Source organism: Pristis pectinata, chromosome 27, assembly GCF_009764475.1.
Source record: "Pristis pectinata isolate sPriPec2 chromosome 27, sPriPec2.1.pri, whole genome shotgun sequence".
Lineage (NCBI taxonomy): Eukaryota > Metazoa > Chordata > Chondrichthyes > Rhinopristiformes > Pristidae > Pristis > Pristis pectinata.
In genome coordinates, this window is record NC_067431.1 from 8,289,815 (window position 1) to 8,310,989 (window position 21,175).

Consider the following 21,175-nt stretch of genomic DNA (forward strand, 5'->3'; position numbering starts at 1 on the left):
CACTTTCTGTGTGTGAACGGCCCTTGGACGCCGTTTAAATGACCGGCGCCCGGCTACTCGCCATTCCTGAGAGGGGAGCGGGCGCCCGGCCGGTCCCACAATCCTCTCCGCGGCCCGCCATCTTTCTGCGGGGCATTGGGGCCCCCCTCATGGGGTGGCCTTGGCGGCGCTTTAAAGGTGGAAGTCTGTGGATTAGCCACATCGCACTTGAATTCATTTCCATGCGCGCTGTTTGCAAGTGAGCCGTGATCGGCGGTCGAGGGCCCGGGGTATTTGGCTGTGGGGGGTGGGTGGGGAGGGTGGTGGAGGGGGTGCGGGGGTTGCCCCGCAGTGTCCCACAATCCCCGGGCGGGTGCCCGGATGTGGACGGTGGAGGATGGCGGCGCCCAGGGCAGCGGACTCCCCGAGTCGGGGCTGGCCGAGCGCGGCGGCCGATGCCCCGCTGGAAATCGTGGCCCCCACCTGGACCGAAGTGGCGGGAGACCCCTCCAGCGAACCGCCGACCCCCAGCTGGACCAGCGTGGTGGTGGAGAACCCGGCGCCCAGCCCGAGCCGGCCGCCCGCCTGCCGCGGCATCTCCTGGACCCCGGCCGAGACCAACGCGCTGATCGCCGTGTGGGGCGACGAGCGGCTGCAGGACGTGCTGGAGGGCAACCTGCGCAACTCGCACATCTTCGACAGGATCTCGCAGGCCCTGCGCGAAATGGGCTACGAGAGAAGCGCCAACCAGTGCAAGGAGAGGATCAAGGTATCCGAGACTCCTGACGAGTAGACTAACTAGCACACGCATAACAGTAACCAATAACCAGTGTCATGCAGGCACCTTGTAAGTAGTAATGGGGGTAAATCGGGCACTCCATTTTGCTGCTTAAACTAGTATCTAAAACCGACTAATCTTTAGGTCGTAACTGGTGTTGTGCCATTAACTTGCAACTTGAACCATAATTATCTTTTTTTTAATTGATCCCGTTTGAGCATTTCCAGGACCCTTTTCTCCCCATTGGAGTTCTTGTAAATGGTTAATGTTGCAGTTGATCTGGAAAGGGCACCAAGTGGAGATGGGCCAGAAAAATTAATAAACTTTCCGTTTACAGTAATATTTCTCATTATTTCACAGAAAGGTTGCAGCATAGGAGGTCTTTCAGCCCATCGAGAGTCCATATCAACTCTATGCAAGAGCAATTCAACTCGACCTACTGCCTGCCCTCTTTACATAGCCCTGCAAATTAATTCCCTTCGGATACCCATTCAGCTCTCTTTTGAAAGCTGCAATTGAATCTGTTTCACCACAATGCCGGGCAGTACATTCCAGACCCTAAACACTCGTGGTTTTAAAATAAAATCACAGGATCCATACCAGTAGGGCAGGGATTAAATATTTATCCTTAATCGTTCTCTTGTTAAGCATTTTCAGAGAATAATCAACTGCATTGCTCTGGGTCTAGTGTCATGACTAGACTCCACTTCTTCCCTGAGCATGTTGCTGAACATAGTTTTATGCTTACTATCAACGTTAGCTTTTTGTTCCACGTCTGTTCTAATCACTGGAGTTTAAGTTTCCTATCTGCTTTAATAGAATACAAACATTTCTAAATTAGTAGTCCACATCTTTGATGGGTCCTTACTTAATCATTTGGTACCTTTCACAGTTCTGAGCCTATAGCAACCTACAAATGTCAAAAGCCTAAAGTGATTCCTCTACACATCCTTGGAATCCTACCATACCATCACCAGCAGATTTGAATTTTTCTTCAATCCTAAATCATTCTCTTTAGAATGAAGCAGTTTATAATTGTTAAATTGTAAACCAGAAACCTTTGCTTATTCTCCACATTTAGTCTGGAGTAATTTTTTTTGGATCTATTGGTTTCATTTTTCTTATTTCATTATCTGCAACTTCAAGTTGCGATAGTTTTTTGTTTTTATTTGTTCCTTGTTCTTGGATTAAATAGAAGCATAAATAAATAGTTCATTCCTTTTTTGTGAAGCCTGCAGACGTATGAAGCTTAGTTTGTAGCTTAAAGAAGAAAATACATCTTCGTAGGGACAAACTTAAAGAAAGTAATGTCTTTCTTGCCTTCTCTTAAGGCTGATTATTTTCAACTTTTTTTTTAATTGCTGTAATTCATTTGACACTGGTGATCAGCCTCGTACTTTTTTTTCTCTCTGGATTGTGTCCAGGTCTTGAGTGATTCTCATGTCTGTCTACAGAACTGACTGCAGTATTCAAGGTGTGGTCTGTGACGTGTTGTGCAGCTTGGGAAAGTCATCTTCCAAGTTGTACTCAACTGTTTCACCAATGTGCTTGCCATTATGTTCTCTTTAAATATTGCTATGTTATAGTTAGGCAAATTTCTTTCAGCTTTTACTCAATTGTTTCAATAGCTTTCATGTGCTATTGTTTTCTAATGGCATCATTTTAAAATTTGATTATTTTTTCATCTCTCCAGTTATATTTTATCCAGCTCCTCTAGTTGTGTATTTGCTTCTGTTTTTCATATTTTAGTGTCATCTGCAATTTCAAGCAATTGCATTGCTTTTTTTAATATAAGGTTGTAGGTTCAAGAAGAAACCATCTTCTTGGGCACAGCAAGGTAGAAAGCATTTTAAATGCCAAGTAATATTTTTAATTTAATAATTGGTGATGCTTTGGACACTTGACATATTGGATTAATTGAACTATCGCGACGATGTCACCTCTGTTGGTGATTAAATAAGGCCCATTCCAGAAATATAAGCAGATAATCTGGTTAAACCAATATAGTAATACAGGACTGTAACATTTTCTGAGGAGAGAAATGTCATTGTTGCACATCGCTATTCTATATTTTTGTCAGTGGTTTGGTTAACACTTTTTCCACTTGTCAACGACGATTGTTTTTTATACACACTTGTAAGACCTTGTGCAATTTTTTTTGTTTGCTTTACAATAGTGGCGGTCTTTCAATGGTACTTAATAGATTCTGAAACACTTGGCATACTGAGATCAAAGGTGAAGTATAAATGCAAGTTCTTTTTCCAATTTGTACTTTTTATTTTACTATTAAATGAAATTTCACAGAACCTGTAACCTCAATGAAATTAAATGTAGATTAAGTACTAAAGTTTGTACTAATATTTATTCGTCATTAAACATAAAGAATTGTTCTTAATGGATTAATAGCCGCTATAAAATCTTATGAATAGTCTAGCCTTCAAATACAAATAAGTGTAGCTAAAAGTGCAGGGCTTTTATGCTTGTATTTTGGTACCAATATTCAAATATCTTAAGGGCATCTGGAACTTGTGTGGTTCAGGAGCAATAAAAGCACTTTTAAAACTCAGCAGGTCAGTCAGTATCCATAAAGAAAATTAAGTTCATACTTTGGGAATTTGCTTTATACTTTTTGAGGTTAGTTTTTGTGACAAGTTAATATGTTTTATTGCCAAGTACAATTTAAAAGCTATAACCAAATGTTATATTAGTGCAGTTCAATTTTCTACTTTTCAGCAGGACGGTATGCTCAAGTTTTTAAATTTCCATTCAGATTTGTTTGGGAAAGTGAAATCAAATAATGGATGCCTGAGTAAATAGTGCAATTACCTGAATGCATTTTGAATTAGTGTAACAATTAGTAATTTAATCCATGATTACTATGATCTGGTAACAAAAAGCATTTTGATGCTTTTATTTAAAATGAAATTATGATTAGCTAAAAGCCTGCAGTGAACAGCTCATATCTCGAGACTCACTAGTCTAATAATTAATAGTTTGTCTCACTAAAATTTTAAAGTGCTAACTATTAAACTGGAGACAGCAATTCTTTCTCCAAAATAAAATGATTTGTAAGGTTCATTTTGTTCTCAAGCTAGTGGCTAAAATGAGAGTAAACTTGCACTCGTGGAGCAACTTGTTACAGCCAAAAGCACTTTACCAATACACTTTTTTTTGGTTAGGTCACTGTTGTAATGTAGATAAATACATTAAGCAAGGTACACACAGCAAGATCCCGCAAGTAGGAAAACAACCTGTACATTGGGCCGAGAAATTCAATTGTGCAGCATGTCGTTTAAGTGCTAAGTAATTAATTGATCTACAAGTTGGATTGGGTACAGCACAATGAGCCTTTTCAGTTGTGCACTTAACTATGTCCGTGCATAAAGCATGTAGAGAGTATACACAAGTGATGCCAATCTGTGTCCAGTGCCAAAATAATTACTATCCACTGTGGATCGTATACAGTAGAGTATTTGGTAGCTTTGCCTCTTGAGCTGAAGAACTTTGCTGTGCCTGGCATTTAGTTTTTTTTAGACAGATGAATGACTGTTGGGGGTCAGGGCTATGCCCTTTATTGTTGATCTCACTTCATTCTGGGCTGCTGGATGTGCAAGAGAAACAATTGCAATCACAAGTCTGGAGACACCAAAAGCTTAGTGGAGAGGACTATTTAGATCCTCCACCTTCCAAAACAGTTCAGAGAATTGACAATGTACTGCATCGTCTTCTGCACATTCCACAGTTTGGCTGCCATGAGGTCACACCAACACCACCATTTCATCCCCCCCTCCCCACACACACATCCCCAGTGTGCAACAACAATAGGAGGAGAAAGAAGCCAGTAAATGTTGATAAATGGTCTCCTTGGATATGCTGATAGGGTGCCTTTAATACCCCTCTGGTTCACTTTAGAACCCCACTCCAGCACCTTTGGTCACAATGAATTAGTCCAGTGCTAAGTGCAGCAAGGTCTTGAAACTATTTGAACTTGCAATGATGAGGGGCAGTTGTGACTAATACCTGGTAGTGAGCACCAGCATTATAGAAGTTTCGGTATCTTGCCCATGATGTTCATTGGCCCATTCCCCCACCATCAATATCCTGGGGGTTCATCATTGGAGAGAGAATTGCTGGAATTATTGTGGGTGTAAAAGCTTATTGGAGACACTTAATGCTACAGCGAAGGACTCGGCTAACCACGTGAAGGAATTTGGATATAGAGCTGGGGGAAAGTTCTTTGCTGCCATAAAGCAATGCTGTACTTCATAAAACAGTGACAACTCCTGAACTGAACTCTCCTGGTGTTGCACTGCAGTCCAACATTGATGCAATGCTTGGAATGTGTATGTATCACTTTCTAATTGAAGTTGTAGAAATACATGAAAGTGTCTGCTGCATGTTAGAATGGAAAGAGCATCTGTCGCTTGGGTACTGTGCTACAGGCAAGGTGGTCAAACAAATGCAGCATTCTCATTTTGGAATATGTCTTCCCTTTCCTGAGTGCTCACTCAGTGATTAATATGGGTATTCCCTCACCACAAGCACTAAAGTGGGTTGGGTTTCTCAGTACTCTGCAAATGACATGAAAAGTACATGCTGATCTCCTTTTGAGACCCAACACCCGTGAGTAATGGCATGGAGACACCTATATCTCCATAGTGATACTACTACCAAATTACAATCTGCCTGTTAATGATCATTACATTGTCCCCTTCTCCAAAAGTCATTTCCAAAGTCGAGCAATTCAAGATGTCAAAATGTTTTTTGGGCCTCCAGTCAACATCAAAACAAGTACAATAATTCATTAGTCTATCTTCTGCATTCCCTCAGTGTGTATATTCCACGTGCATTTGCCTGGTCGACTAATTTTATGTAGTGTTGTCCTCATGGCGGCAGCCAAATTGGTGAATGAGTGTTCTTTGGATGTGAGGGAGGTGGCAGGTAACCATGAAGGTTGACAATGAGCTATTTGGACAAGATCGCATAACCTCAGGTTGTATCATCTCACCATGAGTGGTAGCAATCTGAACTACCTGCTGGACTGACAACTGTTGCGGTGGTGGGAGCATGGATGTAGTCATCCTAAGGAAGAACTAATACATAATCCACCTATTTATGGGCATGTCACTGGCCACACCATCATCTGATCCAGTAATTTAGTATCTGATGCAACACATCACTAAAGTGCCATAACATAACTGTAACATGAGCAGCCGAGGCTAGATGGCAGCAAGTTGAGTTTAGTGGCAGAGGTTGGAGTTTCCAGGCCAGCAGTGCACTACCATGGAATCTGTGACTTCTGCTCTCACTTGGCACCATTATTAAATCTGTGCATGTTAAATTGGAGCTGGCCACCATTCTGGATGCTGTAGAAGATTTATCTTTCAGATGGGTGAAAAGGCCAGCATATCTTAGCCATCTCTAATTGTCCCAGAGAACATGGTGATCCCCAGGATATTGATTTTGGGGGGCCTAGAGATGGTACTGCCATTGAACGTCAAACGGTTGTGGAGTTAGGCTACCTTGTTATGCGTCATGTTTGAGCCAATTGGATGTTGTGATGTAGAAAACATGGTCGAATGAGGTGCAGGAAGGGGGGATGTGATGAGGGTGATGGCATATGTACATACCATCACTGGTGATTGTTGTGTGAGTGAAATGGGGTGCTGCCTCCTTTGTGCTACTGTAATTCCTGTGGAAGCTTGTTGGAAATTACTTGGATTGGTGTCTTCCAGACCACATAAGTGCTTGTACAAGATGCCTTTCAAAAATTGTGCATTTGGACCTGAACAAATTGGGCTGTGTGAGGGGGGTGGTGGGAAGGTGGGGGAAATGCATCAGAACATTTTCTACCCAGCTGTGTTGAATCCTAAAGTCCCTGCTGATTTCCATGTTCAGTGATGCTTTGAATCCCCTTTAGAAAGTTGTAGGCCTCACTTTCATTTCTCAACAACTCCAACAATGCAGTTGTCTCTTGGCTCTTTTTGAACCTTCTCACTCCAAGGCAAGTGCTGCCAGCTGAGCCATGTTAACAATTAAGCCTGTAGTTCTTACCTTGCATCTCAGTAATCGCCCAACCCCAAATCAGCCCCCAACCCCAGCAAATAACTGATTTCCAAGCAAAATGTGAGCTAAAAATAGTCTGCATCTCAACAGTCTACACTGTACCATCAGTATTTATTTCTATTCACATATGGCATGAGGAGGTAAAGACTGGCAATTATTGCTAAATTCTAATTAAGAACATTCCTAACAAATGGAACCAAGGATAGGCCACACAACTCTGATCCAGCTCTGGCATTCAGTATCATGGGTATCAAGTCCATTTTGTTGCTCAGTGCCATGAACCTCTGATTTCCTTTGTGTCTAAAATGTCTTTTGGTTTTGTCCTTGAATATATTTAGCAGAACAGCCACAGCCCTCTGAGGTAGAGAGTTCCAAGGACTTGCAGCCCCATGTATAAAGAAATTTTCTTGTCATTTCAGATCTAAATGGTCATTCCATGTCCTGAGATAAAGGACATAGTACTAGATTTCCCAGCTAGAGGAAATAGTATCTCAGCATCTGATCCTGTCATTCCTCCTTGTAATTAATGAGGTCCTCTCTCATTCTGCTAAATTCCAGTGAGGATTGTTTTGGTCTATTTCATAGGATAGCCCTCCCTTCACCTGCCAACTAATGATTCTAGGTTGTGCAGATTTAATGTAAGTGTATCCTTTAGGTATATGGACTAAAACAGCACACACTGTCCAAGTGAGTTTTTACTAAATAATCGTGCAATCTCAGCAAGACTTTCTCACTTCTGTGCTCCCAGCAATAAATGCCAACTACCATATTCCATCCTAATTGCTTGTGTACCAGTATGTTTACAGTGTACCATCATTACACATACCTGCATTGCATGAACCAGTCCAAGAGCCCACTCTACAACATTTGCTCTTAATTTAAAAAAAAAATCGTTTTCCAATTACTAAAATGAATAAGAATCAGTCACTGTATTCTGCGTCACATATAGGTTGGTCATTGCCTGGTGCTTTGTGATTCAAATGTTACTTCTTGAAATGGTACTGTCCTTGTGATGGTACTCCCAAAATGTAGTGGGGAGGGAATTGCAGGATTTAGACTCTGTGATGATGGAGGAATGGTGACATATTTCCAAGTTGGGATGACATACAACTCAGAGGGAAGCGTGCAACTGGTGGTGTTCTATGTGCCTAAAGCCCTTTCACTCCCTAGTATTAGAGGCTGCGGGTTTGGAAGGTGCCACTGATGGAGCCTTGGAACCTTACTTTGCAGCTGGAGTACGCTGGGGTGCATGCGTGTCAGTGATAGAAGGAATGACTGTTTAAGATATTGGATGGAATGTCAAATGAGCAGGTTGCTTCACCACGTTGGGTCTTGAAAGTTTTCCTGGCAAGTGGAGAGTATTCCATCGCACTCTTTGATGCGTCTGTCCTGCTCTTGTAGCCTCAGTATTTGTGGCTGGCCCAGTGGAGTTTTTGGTCAGTGGCGACCCTCAGGATATTGATGACGGGGGCCTAGGAGATGCTAGTGCTGTTGAATATCAAGTATATGTGGTTCTGCTCTCTCTCGTTGTGAATGGCCATTGCCTGGCATTTTTGTGACCCAAATGTTACTTGCCACATCAGACCATGCCTGAATGTTGTCTTGCCATTGCGTCTATGTTGCATTGCAGTGCAAGGTCAAGATAATTCATTGGGCTGTTGGTGCTGGGGGCTGTTTTGTGAGGTAGTGCTCGATGTCATTAGGGCTACAGAGGACTTCATCCCCCAAAACTCTGACTTGAGCTTAATAGATATTTGAATGATTTCATGACATTATTTGAGACCCTTGCTGCAGTATACACTTCTTCCATTGATAATTATCCATGATAATTGTGGCTGCTTCAAAAAATTTTTTGGTCAGTGGTAAAACGTCATGAATATTGCTGGTGGGGAAATGGACAACAGCAAGGCCAATCAATGTCATGGGGAAATTGAGAGACTTCCACAACGCTGATGGTCACGACCAGGCTTTACTGTCATAACTGCTCCATATCATTTATTTTCAAATCATTCAGGTCTCGATGTATTTCTAACATGTACGCTAAGGAGTGAATGGGTTGTAGGCTGCGGAGTGAATGGGTTGTAGACTCTGTTCAGAGCTTTATGTAAGATTGGAGATGAATTATCTCAACCTCCTAGGCATCTTGAACAGGTCTTCAGACAAGTTAGGCCATGACCCAAGCATCTGATTCATACTTATCTGGCTTTGTCTATAAACTGTTCCACTGTAGCTCTTAAGTGTGTGTTTTGGGACACAATTTGTGTGTGCCCTTTCCCACCAGGGACCTGGTACACAAGCTGACTTGCCCCTTGCTGTTCACTTACCTCATGATGCTGCATGCAGATCCCACCTCTGAGCCACTCGTACATGAATGATTGCCATAATCTGAGGTGGTAAATCCAAATGAGAAGTGCTCTGGTGTCATCTTCCAACTCAGCTGTTGTGCCCTTGCCAGTGGTAAATCTCGATTTTTTTTTTCTCTCTCTCTGAAATGGAAAAGGCATAATGGTGAGGGGGAGGGTCATGTTTGAGCCAAATTGATGCTGTGATGTAGGACATGATGGAATGAGGTGCAGGGAAGGGGAATGTGATGAGGGTGATGGCATATGTGCATACCGTCACTGGTGATCGGCCCATGGAAATTACCAGGATTGGTGTTTTCTAGACCATGTAAGTGCTTGTACAAGATGCCTTTCAGAAATTGTTCATTGAGACCTGAACAAATGGGGGCGGGGGGCGGGTTGGAGAGAGAATGTGGGGAGAAATGCATCAGAACATTTTCTACCCAGCTGTGTTGAATACTAAACTCCCTGCTGGTTTCTGTGTTGAGTGGTACTTTGAACCCCCTTGAGTAGAAAGTTGTAGGCCTCACTTACGTTTCTCGACAAGAAGAAACAACTCCAACAATTCAATTCTCTCCTGGCTCTTTTTGAACCTTCTCACTCCAAGGCAAGTGTTGCCAGCTGAGCCATGTCAGCAATTAAGCCTGTAGCTGCTACTGTGCGTCTCATTAACCACCCCCAATCAGCCCTCAACCCCAGCAAATAATTGATTTACATATAAAATGTGAGCTTAAAATAGCCTGCATCTCAACAGTCTAGACAGTGCCATCGGTATGTATTTCTATTCATTCATGGCATGAGGAGGCAAAGTCCAGCAATTATTGCTAAATTTTAATTAAGAACATTCCTAACAACTGGAACCAAGGTTAGGCCACAAACTCTGATCCAGCTCTAGTATGGGTATCAACTCCATTTTATTGCTCATTCCCATAAACCTCTGATTCCCTTTGTGTCTAAAATGTCTTTTGATCTTGCCCTTGAATATACTTAATGTATAGCTGCAGTCCTCTGAGGTAGAGTGTTCCACGGACTTGTAGCCCTCTGGATAAAGAATTTTCTTCAGATTTCAGATCTAAGTGCATGGAGTACTAGATTTCCCAGTTGGAGGAAATGGTATCTCAGCATCTGATCCTGTCATTCCTCCTTGTAATCAATGAGGTTCTCTCTCATTCTTCTAAATTCCCGTGAAGATGGTTTTGGTCCATTTCATAGGATAGACCCCCCCCCCCCCCCTTTCCCCACCAACTAATGATTCTAGGTTGCACAGATTCAGTGCAAGTGTATCATTTTGGTACATCGACTAAAACGACAAGCACTGCTCCAAATGAGTGTTTTCTGAAGCACTGTGCAATCTCAGCAAGACTTTCTCACTTCTGTGCTCCCAGCAATAAGTGCCAACTACCATGTTGCATCTTAATTGCTTGTGTACCTGTATGTTTACTTTGTGCACTGCATGAACCAGCCCAAGAGCCCTCTCTACAACGTTTGCTCTTTTCTTAAGTTAAAACAATTATTGTATTTCAGCCACTAAAATGAATAAGATTCAGTCACTCTGTTGTAGGTCATATATAGGTCAGATTGGCAAAGAATGACAGACTTCCTTGCCTGAAGGATGGTGGTGTGCCAGATGGATTTTTGTAACAATCTGTTAGTTTCATGGTTATACTAGCTTCTTTTTATTCTACTCTATTTAATTAACAATTTAAATTTTCTTGCTGTTGTGATTGGGATCTGACTTGTATCTGTATCATTCATCCACATGCTGCAATACTGATTCAGTATTTCAATAACAATACTATTATGCCCCATAAATCAGCATTGAACATGTACTTTTGAAATCCTGACTAGGTAAATTGTAACAGATTGAAGATAAAATAAACTAGAACACATTTAAAATTGCTCTATTTTTGGTCAGTCAGAAAATGGTTTGTATTTGATAAGGAAGCTGCAGCCATTATTTAGTTGTTTTTGGATCCAAAAGCCTTTCTTTTTGAGTGGTTTAGATTCTGAGTGACTAGATTAGAAAAATAATTTTTTTGGGGGGAGAATAAAAAGTTATGGAGGGAGTTTTGAACTTTGAAACAAAAGAGGAAAAAGTTCAATAAAAAGGACACTTTTACCATTTTGTCTGTAACCAAAACAAGGTAGTGATAATAAAAATTGGATATGGTTACAGCCATCCCATTGATTTGGGGGATAATATGCACTGTGAAGTAACAATTTGCCCAAGGTTGAATCCTACATCTGCTGAAGTGATCTTGGATAGAATGGGAGCTGGGCATTACAATTGGCTTTGACTTGCTTTGTGCTGGGTAAAGGGGACAGAAGAGCAAGACTCAAAAACAGTATGGCATTGATTTCTCTATTTGCCATCACTTTTATTTGCTGCCTTTTTAGATTGATATTTTTGGCACTTTATGGAAAGAATCATTCCCTGGCCCTTGGTATATATGAGGCAATGTATGTAATACTTTCTATCCATGTTATATGTTACTTAGGAAATCTATTTTGTTGATGGACAGGAACAGAATGTTCTGTGCAACCACATGTAAACTAATACCTCCAGAAATGGTGTAGAGGTGTTAAAGGCTGTGAAACAATCAGCACATTTAGTAAATGTACATAACAGAGTTTGGAACCATTACTTGTTACATCACCTCCAATTTTATATTTAATGTGTTGCATCTTTGTAATGCAGTGAAGCAGTTGTAATAAAAAAAATCTTGCACTTATAGCATAACCAGAGGATATTGGGGTGTCTCTTCTTAATTCCTTTCCCACTCATATTTATTTCTGTATAGAGATGGAGAAGCTCTACATAATAACCAACATAAGAATCCTTTAATTGCAATGTTTACACTACAATGACAATATATCTAAGCACTATTAGAGTGAAAACAGGTGAATTTTTGTCTATAGAAGTGCAGAATTCTGCACCTGAAGTATTACCTGGCCTTTTGTCTTTGGAAGTCATGATGGTCCTGGAAAGTGTCTCCAACATTTTCTGATGAATTTTTGTACAGGAACTAGCTATTGCACTTGAACAGCTCCATTTGTGATATCCTGCTCTATGTAACAGACTTTATAAAGTAGCTCTCTAAATCGCACAGATTTTGAAGTAAACATCTTTTTTTGATAGGTGTAAATCTAGAACCTTGCTACTTATCTCTACCAAAATCCCAATGGCTCAAAAAGGTCTACAGTAGCCTTCTCCATTAAAAGTACCCTCAATTTATGTGATCTCTTCAGGCACTGTGTCTAAAGGGCCTGTGTATTAAAAATGGACATATTTTAGATGGGTTGCCCGTAACTTTGAATGCATCATAGTCCTGGTGTAAGTATTGAGTCAATTTTGTGTATAGAGGGAAATAAGGAATAAGTGTTTTGCTACTGCTCTTATTCACAAAAGAAGCTAAGTTCCATTCCGTGCTTAGAATTCTTTTGTCACTATTATGGGAGCAATTGTCTGCCATCGTGTAATGCTGATAAATGTGATATCTGCCAGAAATTGCTGTTTTTTGTTTACTGTTTTCTTACTTGGTGTCCATTAACTAAGCAAAAATAATTTTGACTGAATCATGTTTTTGTTCACAAATTGAATCTGAAGGGTAATCTGGGCCTGTAATGCAGGACAGCACCAAGAACAGGAAAGAAAGCACTCTTGATCAAGAATTGGTGACTAGCAGATCAAATATAGGGTTTTCTGGATTTGGGCTCAGTGGGAGGAAGGAATATAGTCCTTCAGTTCTGGGGTTATGAGAAGGATGAGATTTCAATTTAGCTTCTGCTCGTATACTTTAAAACTGCTTTTAAGGTCTGACTTATTTTCATTCCTATACAGACTCTAAAGAGGTGCTATAGTCGAGTGAAGGAACGAGGTCGTGGTAAGAGAACCTGTAACTATACATTTCAGCAGCTGGAGCAGGTCTTTGGACGCGTGCCTGTTGTGTGGGAACCACACGCCTATCAGCCTGTTCTTATTGACAGCAGTGGACTCTACCAGGACACAAAACCGGTCACTATTAATCTGGAAGAGAGCCGGGAGGTGCAGCCAACCGAGTTGGAAGATTGGGGAAACCAAAAACCAGATTTGCTCATCAAGCAGGAGCTGCTTATGAATCAGAAGCAGGAACTGCAGGCCTACCAGAGGCAGGATCTTTCTGTATACCAGGACGCAGATGAGGATGTGGGTGAGCAACTTGTTGGCTTTGTACTTTTAGAATAACTAGAGGATCATACATCTGTGGGATCTCTGGCATTTGAAGCGGTCTGTCTCTGTGGTTGATTTAATGGTCTTGTATGGCAGAGAATCATGATGATTAAGCTAATGGGTTCACGAGAGTAAAAATACTACACTGTCATATATCACAGTTTTCGTGAGATGCAATCATTGTCTATGTCGTAGATAATTATCCACAGCCACAAATGAGTCTGTTCATAACACTTGGGTCACCTATAGCATCAGTGGATCTATCAGCATCACCTTCCTTAATGGTATCAGTGTTACTGCTTGCTTTCATGATTGAGGTCAGCTACCTAGGCATTTGGGGATTTAGCCAAAGTGCAGTTTTCAGTTGCTACCATTTGTGAATGTAGATGTTCCAAAGTAGTGTAAGATGCAAGTTCAATTATCTTTTTATTCTTACTACTGGCTCTGCCTGGGAGTTACTGGGATGGAATTGGTGCAGATTCATTCAACTTTTATTGATGGCTTTTTTTTTAACATGCATAACATGTTTAGGAGCTTGACAATACACACAAGATGAGATGCAGCCAATGGGTCCTGAAGTATTGCTAAGCAAACCCAATGAGTTGGTTTTGCTATGGGCCTGACATTTTGTTTCAGTGACCAAGGTGAGGTTGTTCTTTTGATTGCTGTGCTCGGTGCAAATTGCACCCTAATGTTGTATTCTAAAATTCATGACTTGGTAAACAGTGCATCAGTTTAATTTAAGTTTTCATTAATTTTGCTGGCACTGTCTCTCTTCTTACCAAAGTCAAGAGCCAATTATACTCTGTTATTGAATGACCAATTGTCTCCTTGGTCTAACTTAATTTAGATAGCCCAATCAGTTCCCCTTTGTGACAGCTACAAGTCATAACCCTGCAATCTAATTCTGGAGATGTAGTAGTTTGCCTCTGACACCATTTTATAAAGTAATATGCTAGTTAAATAAACTGTCCACCATTATGCTTAATGGGTTTTGTGTGTGTCTAACGTGTGTTGTTTTCACTAGTTGCAGCTAGTATCCCTTCAGTAGTTGCCACCTTTAAAGTTGCTTCATGCTGATGTACCTTGCTGTCATTTTTTTTTCTGCTACTTGATAGCTCAGCCACAGCAAGGAAGCCAGCATTGGAAGGCACCACAGTGAAATTTGATCTTGTCCTCTCCTGATTTTTGCACACGTGCAGCTTCTTTCCTTTCCCTATTCATCTCCAACTAACTCCTACTCCATCCCAATAAATCATCATTGAGGATAATTATAGTACTCCCACAGTTTCCTGAACTTGGCCCAGACCATATGTTTCTGGTAGGAAGTAAAGATAACCAGACTGTAGAATAATTCTTGAATGGCAGCTGGCTCTGGGATATAGTCTATTCTTCTATTAGATTGTTGGAGTTAAACATAATAAAAGGTGGAACTTTCACTTTTTTTTACTAAATGAGGATTCTTCACAACAAGCTTTTTAGTCTTATGCGACATCACCAACCCCATGGAAAAACAAGTGGTTTTGGTTTTATGTGCAGTCAGGTTGTGGTTTTCCTGACAAATGCATAATGATAAAATGTCAACAGAACTTTACCACATTTCAGAGGATGGTAGAAAACACTCAGTGTCCCAGTTTCATTTATTCTATGGAGGATCAGAATGGAATCTAGTTTAAAAAAAACCATTTTGGGATCTTACTTGAGTTATCAATCCCAATGAAGCCTGTCTTGGTAGCCCCATTAACTATTTCACGTACGATTAAAGCAGGTCAGCAATGCAGATATAGTCGTACCATTCTTCATGTTACAAAGTTGCTTTCCCACTGCTCCTGAAAGGAAGGCTGTGGAAATTGACATCCAAATCAGCAGTAGAGATCGTTCTGCCAAAATTGCAATAGTTACGTTCCTAAGAAACCTCACATTATTAAAAAGTTGCATTATAGCAAAACGAGCTGCAGTTGCCTTCAAGATTTAAACGGATTTTCCAGACCATAATCACACTATAACCAATGTAGCCTGCGTAATGCATATGGTGTTCCCTAATCAATCAATCACGTTACAAACAATTTGTGTGTTACAGCAGAACTATCTGTACAATTTTTCTTTCCATTACTTGGGCGATTTTCTAAAGTTAAGCATTTAAGACAAAAATTGAAAACTTGATTTGTTTCCAACACATGGATCCATTTGCATGAAAGCTGAGCAACCTTTAATGATTTTTTAAAAAATCCGAATTGGGCTAGGCTAGTTTATTTTTTTTGTTGGTGATTGACAAGGTCGTAATGTTGGCATGGCTTTGTCAGTCAACAGAAGTAATGTCTTCCATTGGCTCTGAAAACCCTAACAACATATCACTAGGTCGCTTTCATTTGCTTTGTAAGTGGATTATTTGGACCAACCATATTCCTCTTTTAATACCTGTGTATGTGCAGTGACCTTAATTCATCATCCTAAGTTTTTTTTTTAAAATGTCGATGTTTCCACAGTGGTGATTTTAAAAAAATCTGTGGTGAAAATCTGAAATAAAATCGTAAGTGTTTTAGTATCAGTCCCTGAATTTTGGATTAAAATACGACAGGAGCAAAATTCTGGAAATGAGCAAGATGAACTGCTGTTTATTTTGAATCACTCACGACATGTGAATGTCGCTGTGAGTCAGCATTTATTGTCCATCTCTAAATTCCCCCTTGACTTGCTGGGCCATTTTAGAAGGCTTTTAAGAACCAATCACACTGATGGTCCAGAGTCAATTAATAATCCTTTATGGTAGTTAAGGATGGCAATTTTCCTATCTTTAAGGTCATTAAGTGAATCAGACCGCTTGTTTTATGAGACTGCAGTCTGTTTCATGGTCATCATCCCGGCTGATACTGATACTACCTTTTTAATTCAAGAGCTTCCTTGGAGATAATTGAATTTGCTGATCAATAGTCCAGTAACGTCTATGTTAGAATTCCCCAATATCACCTTCTGTAATACCTTGTATTTTCTAGTGTCCTTTATTGTAATAACATGTTGCAAAAACATTTGACAGGAGTGTCATAAGCCACATTTGACACAGCCACAAGATTTTAAGGGAGATGACTGAATTTCTTTGTCATTAATGTCAATCTTAAAATCCCCTTTAAAGGAGGAATGAGAGCGAGAGACAGAAAAGTGTCAAGTAATTCCAGAGGTTGGGTCCTTGGATGAAAACAGGGTTCCCTTTGTGAAATGGAAAGCAAATTTAAGGATAATCAAGATGCCAGAATATGAATGCTGCTATCAAATTGCAGTAGTGCCTGGAGGAGATTAGAACTAGGGAAGGGGCAAAGCCAGGGAGGGATTTGAAAATAAGAGACTTCTGTCATTGCTCACCTGAATTGTGCAAACCCTCCAGTGTTAAGTACAAATATAGAATTTGTACTTTTGAACTTGGTTTGTGTCTGGAGGTGTGTGTGAGAAAATGGTGAGAAGTCTGTCTGGTGGTTGTGGCAGATTGATAAAAGCACAGCAAATGTAAAACATGTTAAAAACAATTTGCTTTTATTATATCTTACTTCTGAAGATCACTGGCATGGTACTGCCAAATATTCGGTCTGTAGTTTACCACACCAGATCCCAATGGTTGGTTTACAGTTTAAAATGTATGAAATTTACCTCCTGGATATTTAATAAGTCTGTGGGTTAGTTATTGACTTTTTCTCAGATCTTGTCCTGTATTTTGTGATGCAAGTTATTACCTCTGTCATGTATGTGTCATCTTGTTTTCCCTCATTGTCTCACTCAAAGGATGATACAGTTTCAAAAGCTGCTCTTATTGCTGCTACTGCTCATTCAGTTTCTCCCTTTTTCAGAAGCATTAGTGGGTTAGAGGCAGCCTGTTCATTGACTTGATGAGGCTTCTACTTGGTGGCAGATACTGGAAGCTTACTGAATACTTTTGAGAAGCAGTATGAAAATGTGAAATTGGAAGACTGATAGACACTGGTATGCTCTTGTTTATGATATTAGGATTATACTTAGTACATCATACTTTCTCAAATATTTTCTTCAGATTTTATCTAAACAAACCAAGTGATAGGAAGCTGTGAAGGAACTAATGAACTTAGCTGTGTGAGGGAGATTAGTTAAGATCCAGCTGTTTGTAATCTGTCAGCTTTCAATGTTTTACTTCCTTATTTTGGGAGATCTAAGAGAGGAGAAGAGTATAATCTTGAAGCATGTGTGCTTTCTCTGAATACTGTTGAAAGAACCAGAGGAAGACTCCTTGTGATCACTCCCTGATAGCTGTCATTGGGAGAGTGAATATTGCATTTGAAGTCCTACCAAGGCTGGAATACAACAATTTTATTCAGCTAGTGTGTTGTTATGAATTGTTAGCCTGTAGATGTTTATCCCTCACCTTAACGGAGAACCTGTAGCCAAAATGGTATATTGGTCTGACTTCAGTCACAGATTAAATCTGGCTAGTAATGTTGATATCTTGAATTCAGAAATTAGAGAACTGGCTCAGAAAGCAGTTGGTTCCATTTGGAATTTGCTGTATGCTGATAAGAACAGGTGTAGGCAGTTAAAATGCAGGTGAAGTGTAATCTAGGGGTATGGCTCCATTTATTCCATGTACTCTGACCCTTGTGAACTTATCATTCAGTTGATCTCCTTTTGTACACAGTCACATCCTGGCTTCAAAAACTTGCTTGTCACTTGGTGTCATAGTGGCAGCTACCATGCCTGGAAAATGGAACGTAAATAAAAATTCAGTGGATATGTCCAGCTATTCTTTTTAAGAAAGAATTATTGTAGAGGGTTGCATAGTTTGCTGCTCTATTGGCATGGAGAGGTTTTTTTTTCCCTTACAGGAAAAGTCGATTGTGTTGCCTTAAGCAGTGTACTATATAACGTTGATCGATTGTCTCCTTAGGAACATAGGGTGCCGTTTGTGTATACAAGATTTGTATCTTTACTAGTTCAACAATTACTCTGTCATCTAGTTAATAATTATCCTCCACCCCCTGAGAAGCTCCTCAAAAACCCAGCAAAAGGTGTTGGATTATACGTAGCGTATCCAATTTTGATATCCATAATTGCATTAATTGAATAGCCTATGCAGCATTTTCACAGGCGAAAGGAATATTTTGAGTTTCATAGTCAAAGCTTGCCAAAGAAGGTAAGTGAAGAACACTTGTTTGGCCACAACTGGTGTCTTGTGACTGGTCTGGCTTCAAAGTATAAAGGCTTCAAAAGGTGAAGAGATTTACTAGAATGATCCCAGAGATTAAAGAACTTTGGTTATGTGATTTGGTTATGTGGTGTTCAAATATGAGCTGGATAGTATATGAAACAAAAGAATTTGCAAGACTATGGGCAGAGGGTAAGAGACTGCTACTAGTTGGATTGCTTTTGCAGAGAGCCAGTATGCATGCAATGTTCTAATGGTTTTCTTCTGTGCTATGACTTCTGTATTTATTTAAGTGTGAATCTGTACCCTTGGGATTCTGAACTGAAGGATTCTCATGGTGCAACTGCATAGATTTGTTTGTGACTTGGGCAGCTGTTAAGTTTGTCCTGACAGTCGAAACTATGTAGTCAGAGTTTGGAATTGGCGATACATATTTACATAGTAGGCATATGCATTAAAATCTGGGACAGAGATATGAACGAACAGAATTACTTCAGAGTTTCTGAAATCTGATGTCTTTAATTGTCAAGCTTGCTGTTTGCCAAGTGTGTTTTTTTATATATATATATATATATATATATATATATATATAAAATATTTTTTTACACTCCTGAAGGCACTGCTGCAGAAAATGTGGTTGCACAGACACTGACTATAACCTCTTTGACAGAGTGATCAGGAGAGGTCTGTGTACAACTGGCCATATCATTTGAACTTAATATCAACAGGCTTATTCAGTTGAGAGAATTGCAGCTAAATCAGAATTAGCCTTGTGAGTTTTTCATGAGAGAAAGTAAGATTTTTTGCTATATTTATCTCGGGTGTATGTAGGTTAATCACCATCCTGTTACTGCCATCCAGAAGGAGATCTGAACGTGGGCAGTTTTTGCAAGTTTTGAATGTTTTCTTCATTTCAGAAATGTATGCAATAGCCAGAAGAGGCTGTTATATTTGTTCAAATGGATAGCCACAGAATCCTGTATCCTTTTAGTACTTCCCATAACAGATGATACTGACTTGATTCTTGTTCTGATTGGAGTTGGATGGGGAAATTTTAAAATTTGGTGGGCAAGAAATTCTATTAGGGAAAAAAAAACAAACTGCTGGAGGAACTAAGCATGTCAAGCAGCATCTATGGAGTGAGAGGGATAGTCAACATTTCAGGTTAAGGCCCTGCATCAGGACTGTGTGTACAGGGCAGATGGCCAGTATAAAGAGGTGAGGCATGAGCTGGAAGGTGATAAGTGGAACCAGGTGAGGAGAAGGATGTTGGGCAAACAGAGCCAGGTAGGGGAAGGGAAGCATGGAATTAGAAACAGAGACTGGAAGGGGATAAATAGAGACAACAAAGGGCTGCAGATTCTGGAATCTTGACAAGTAATAAAGGTGATAAGTGGAACCAGATAAGGGAAATGTGTTGGGCAGATGGTACAAGTGGGGGAAGGTAGGAGAGCCAGTGGGTTAAACGTGTGGGTGATGGGCAGATGGAACTGGGTGGGAGAGAGGAAAGAAACTAGGTAGTGGGGGTTTGAAAGAAGGAAGTGAGGGATGCTGAGAAAACCTGGGTGGATCAGAAGGAGAGAGAAAGGAATACAGGGGCTGGAGTATACCTGAAATTAGAAAATTCAGTGTTCATACCATTAGGTTGTAGCCTATTGAGGGGGAATGCTTTTAGTTTGTATTTGTGCTCACCCTGGCAGTGGAGAACACAAAGGGCAGACAGGTCAGTAAGGGAAGCGGAGTTGAAATGGCATGCAACCAGATGCTCAAGATGGCTGTTGCGGACAGAGCGCAGGTGCTCGGCAAACCGGTTGCCGAGTCTACTCTTGATCTTGCTGAGGTAAAGGAGGCCATACTGCAAATACCAAATGCAATAGCCAAGGTTGGAGGATATGCATTTGGATCTCTGCCTCAACTGGAAGGGCTGTTTAGGTCCCAGGATAGTGGTGAGAGAGGAGGTGCAGGGACAGGTGTTGCACCTCTACCAGCTGCCAGGGGAAGGGGAGGGGTGGGTGTGAAGGGATGAGTGAACCAGAGAGTGGTCCCTGCAGAAAGCAGAGAGGAAGATGTGACTGGTGGTGATGATTACATAGCAGCTGGTGGAAATGATGAAGAATGATATGCCGAAAGCAGAAGCTGTTAGGGTGAAAAGTGAGGACTTCTGTGTCTGTTCTGTCAGATGGGGGAGGGGGCGGGGGTGAGCAGAAGTGCGGAAAATGGAGGAGATGCAGGTTAGAGCTTCATCAACCTTAGTAATATCCTCCACTTTATTTTTAGGATGTCAAGTTTCCTAAAAATGGAGGACTTTTCAGATGTCCTTGAATGGAAATTCTTTTATGTTGCACTTTAAGGAATTTTGCAAAATTGGTAGCTGCTTACAAATGTGGTTAAAATAGTGCACATCAAACCCATGGAAACTTGAATGGAGTACTTTGTGCACATGCACCATTAGTATTTAGACGTAGTTTTCAAGGGTGGCTTTGATGTAACTTAGTGAAAATGTATTGTGGAAATGTAATCAGCACTATTTAAAAGCAAGTCAACAGTGAGCTTTATTTAAGGGGCAATTACTTGTTTTTTGGGAATTTTTTGTGAGCATTTCCTGTGTCAAATTGATGAGAGTGTTGGTGTTAAGGGGA

At 40.6% G+C, this 21,175-nt stretch overlaps 1 protein-coding gene across 2 annotated transcripts in view; it reads left to right on the plus strand.

Moving 5' to 3' along the window:
* The first annotated feature begins 355 nt into the window (after window positions 1–355).
* The window catches only part of LOC127583679 (myb/SANT-like DNA-binding domain-containing protein 2), a 37,456-nt gene continuing 16,636 nt past the window's right edge, over window positions 356–21,175 (plus strand). For both annotated transcript variants that reach the window (XM_052039916.1, XM_052039917.1), the window contains exons 1-2: window positions 356–748; window positions 13,007–13,355. In XM_052039916.1, coding sequence (XP_051895876.1) covers window positions 377–748; window positions 13,007–13,355 — 721 coding nt within the window. In that variant the 5' untranslated portion in view covers window positions 356–376. The remainder of the gene's footprint in view (window positions 749–13,006; window positions 13,356–21,175) is intronic.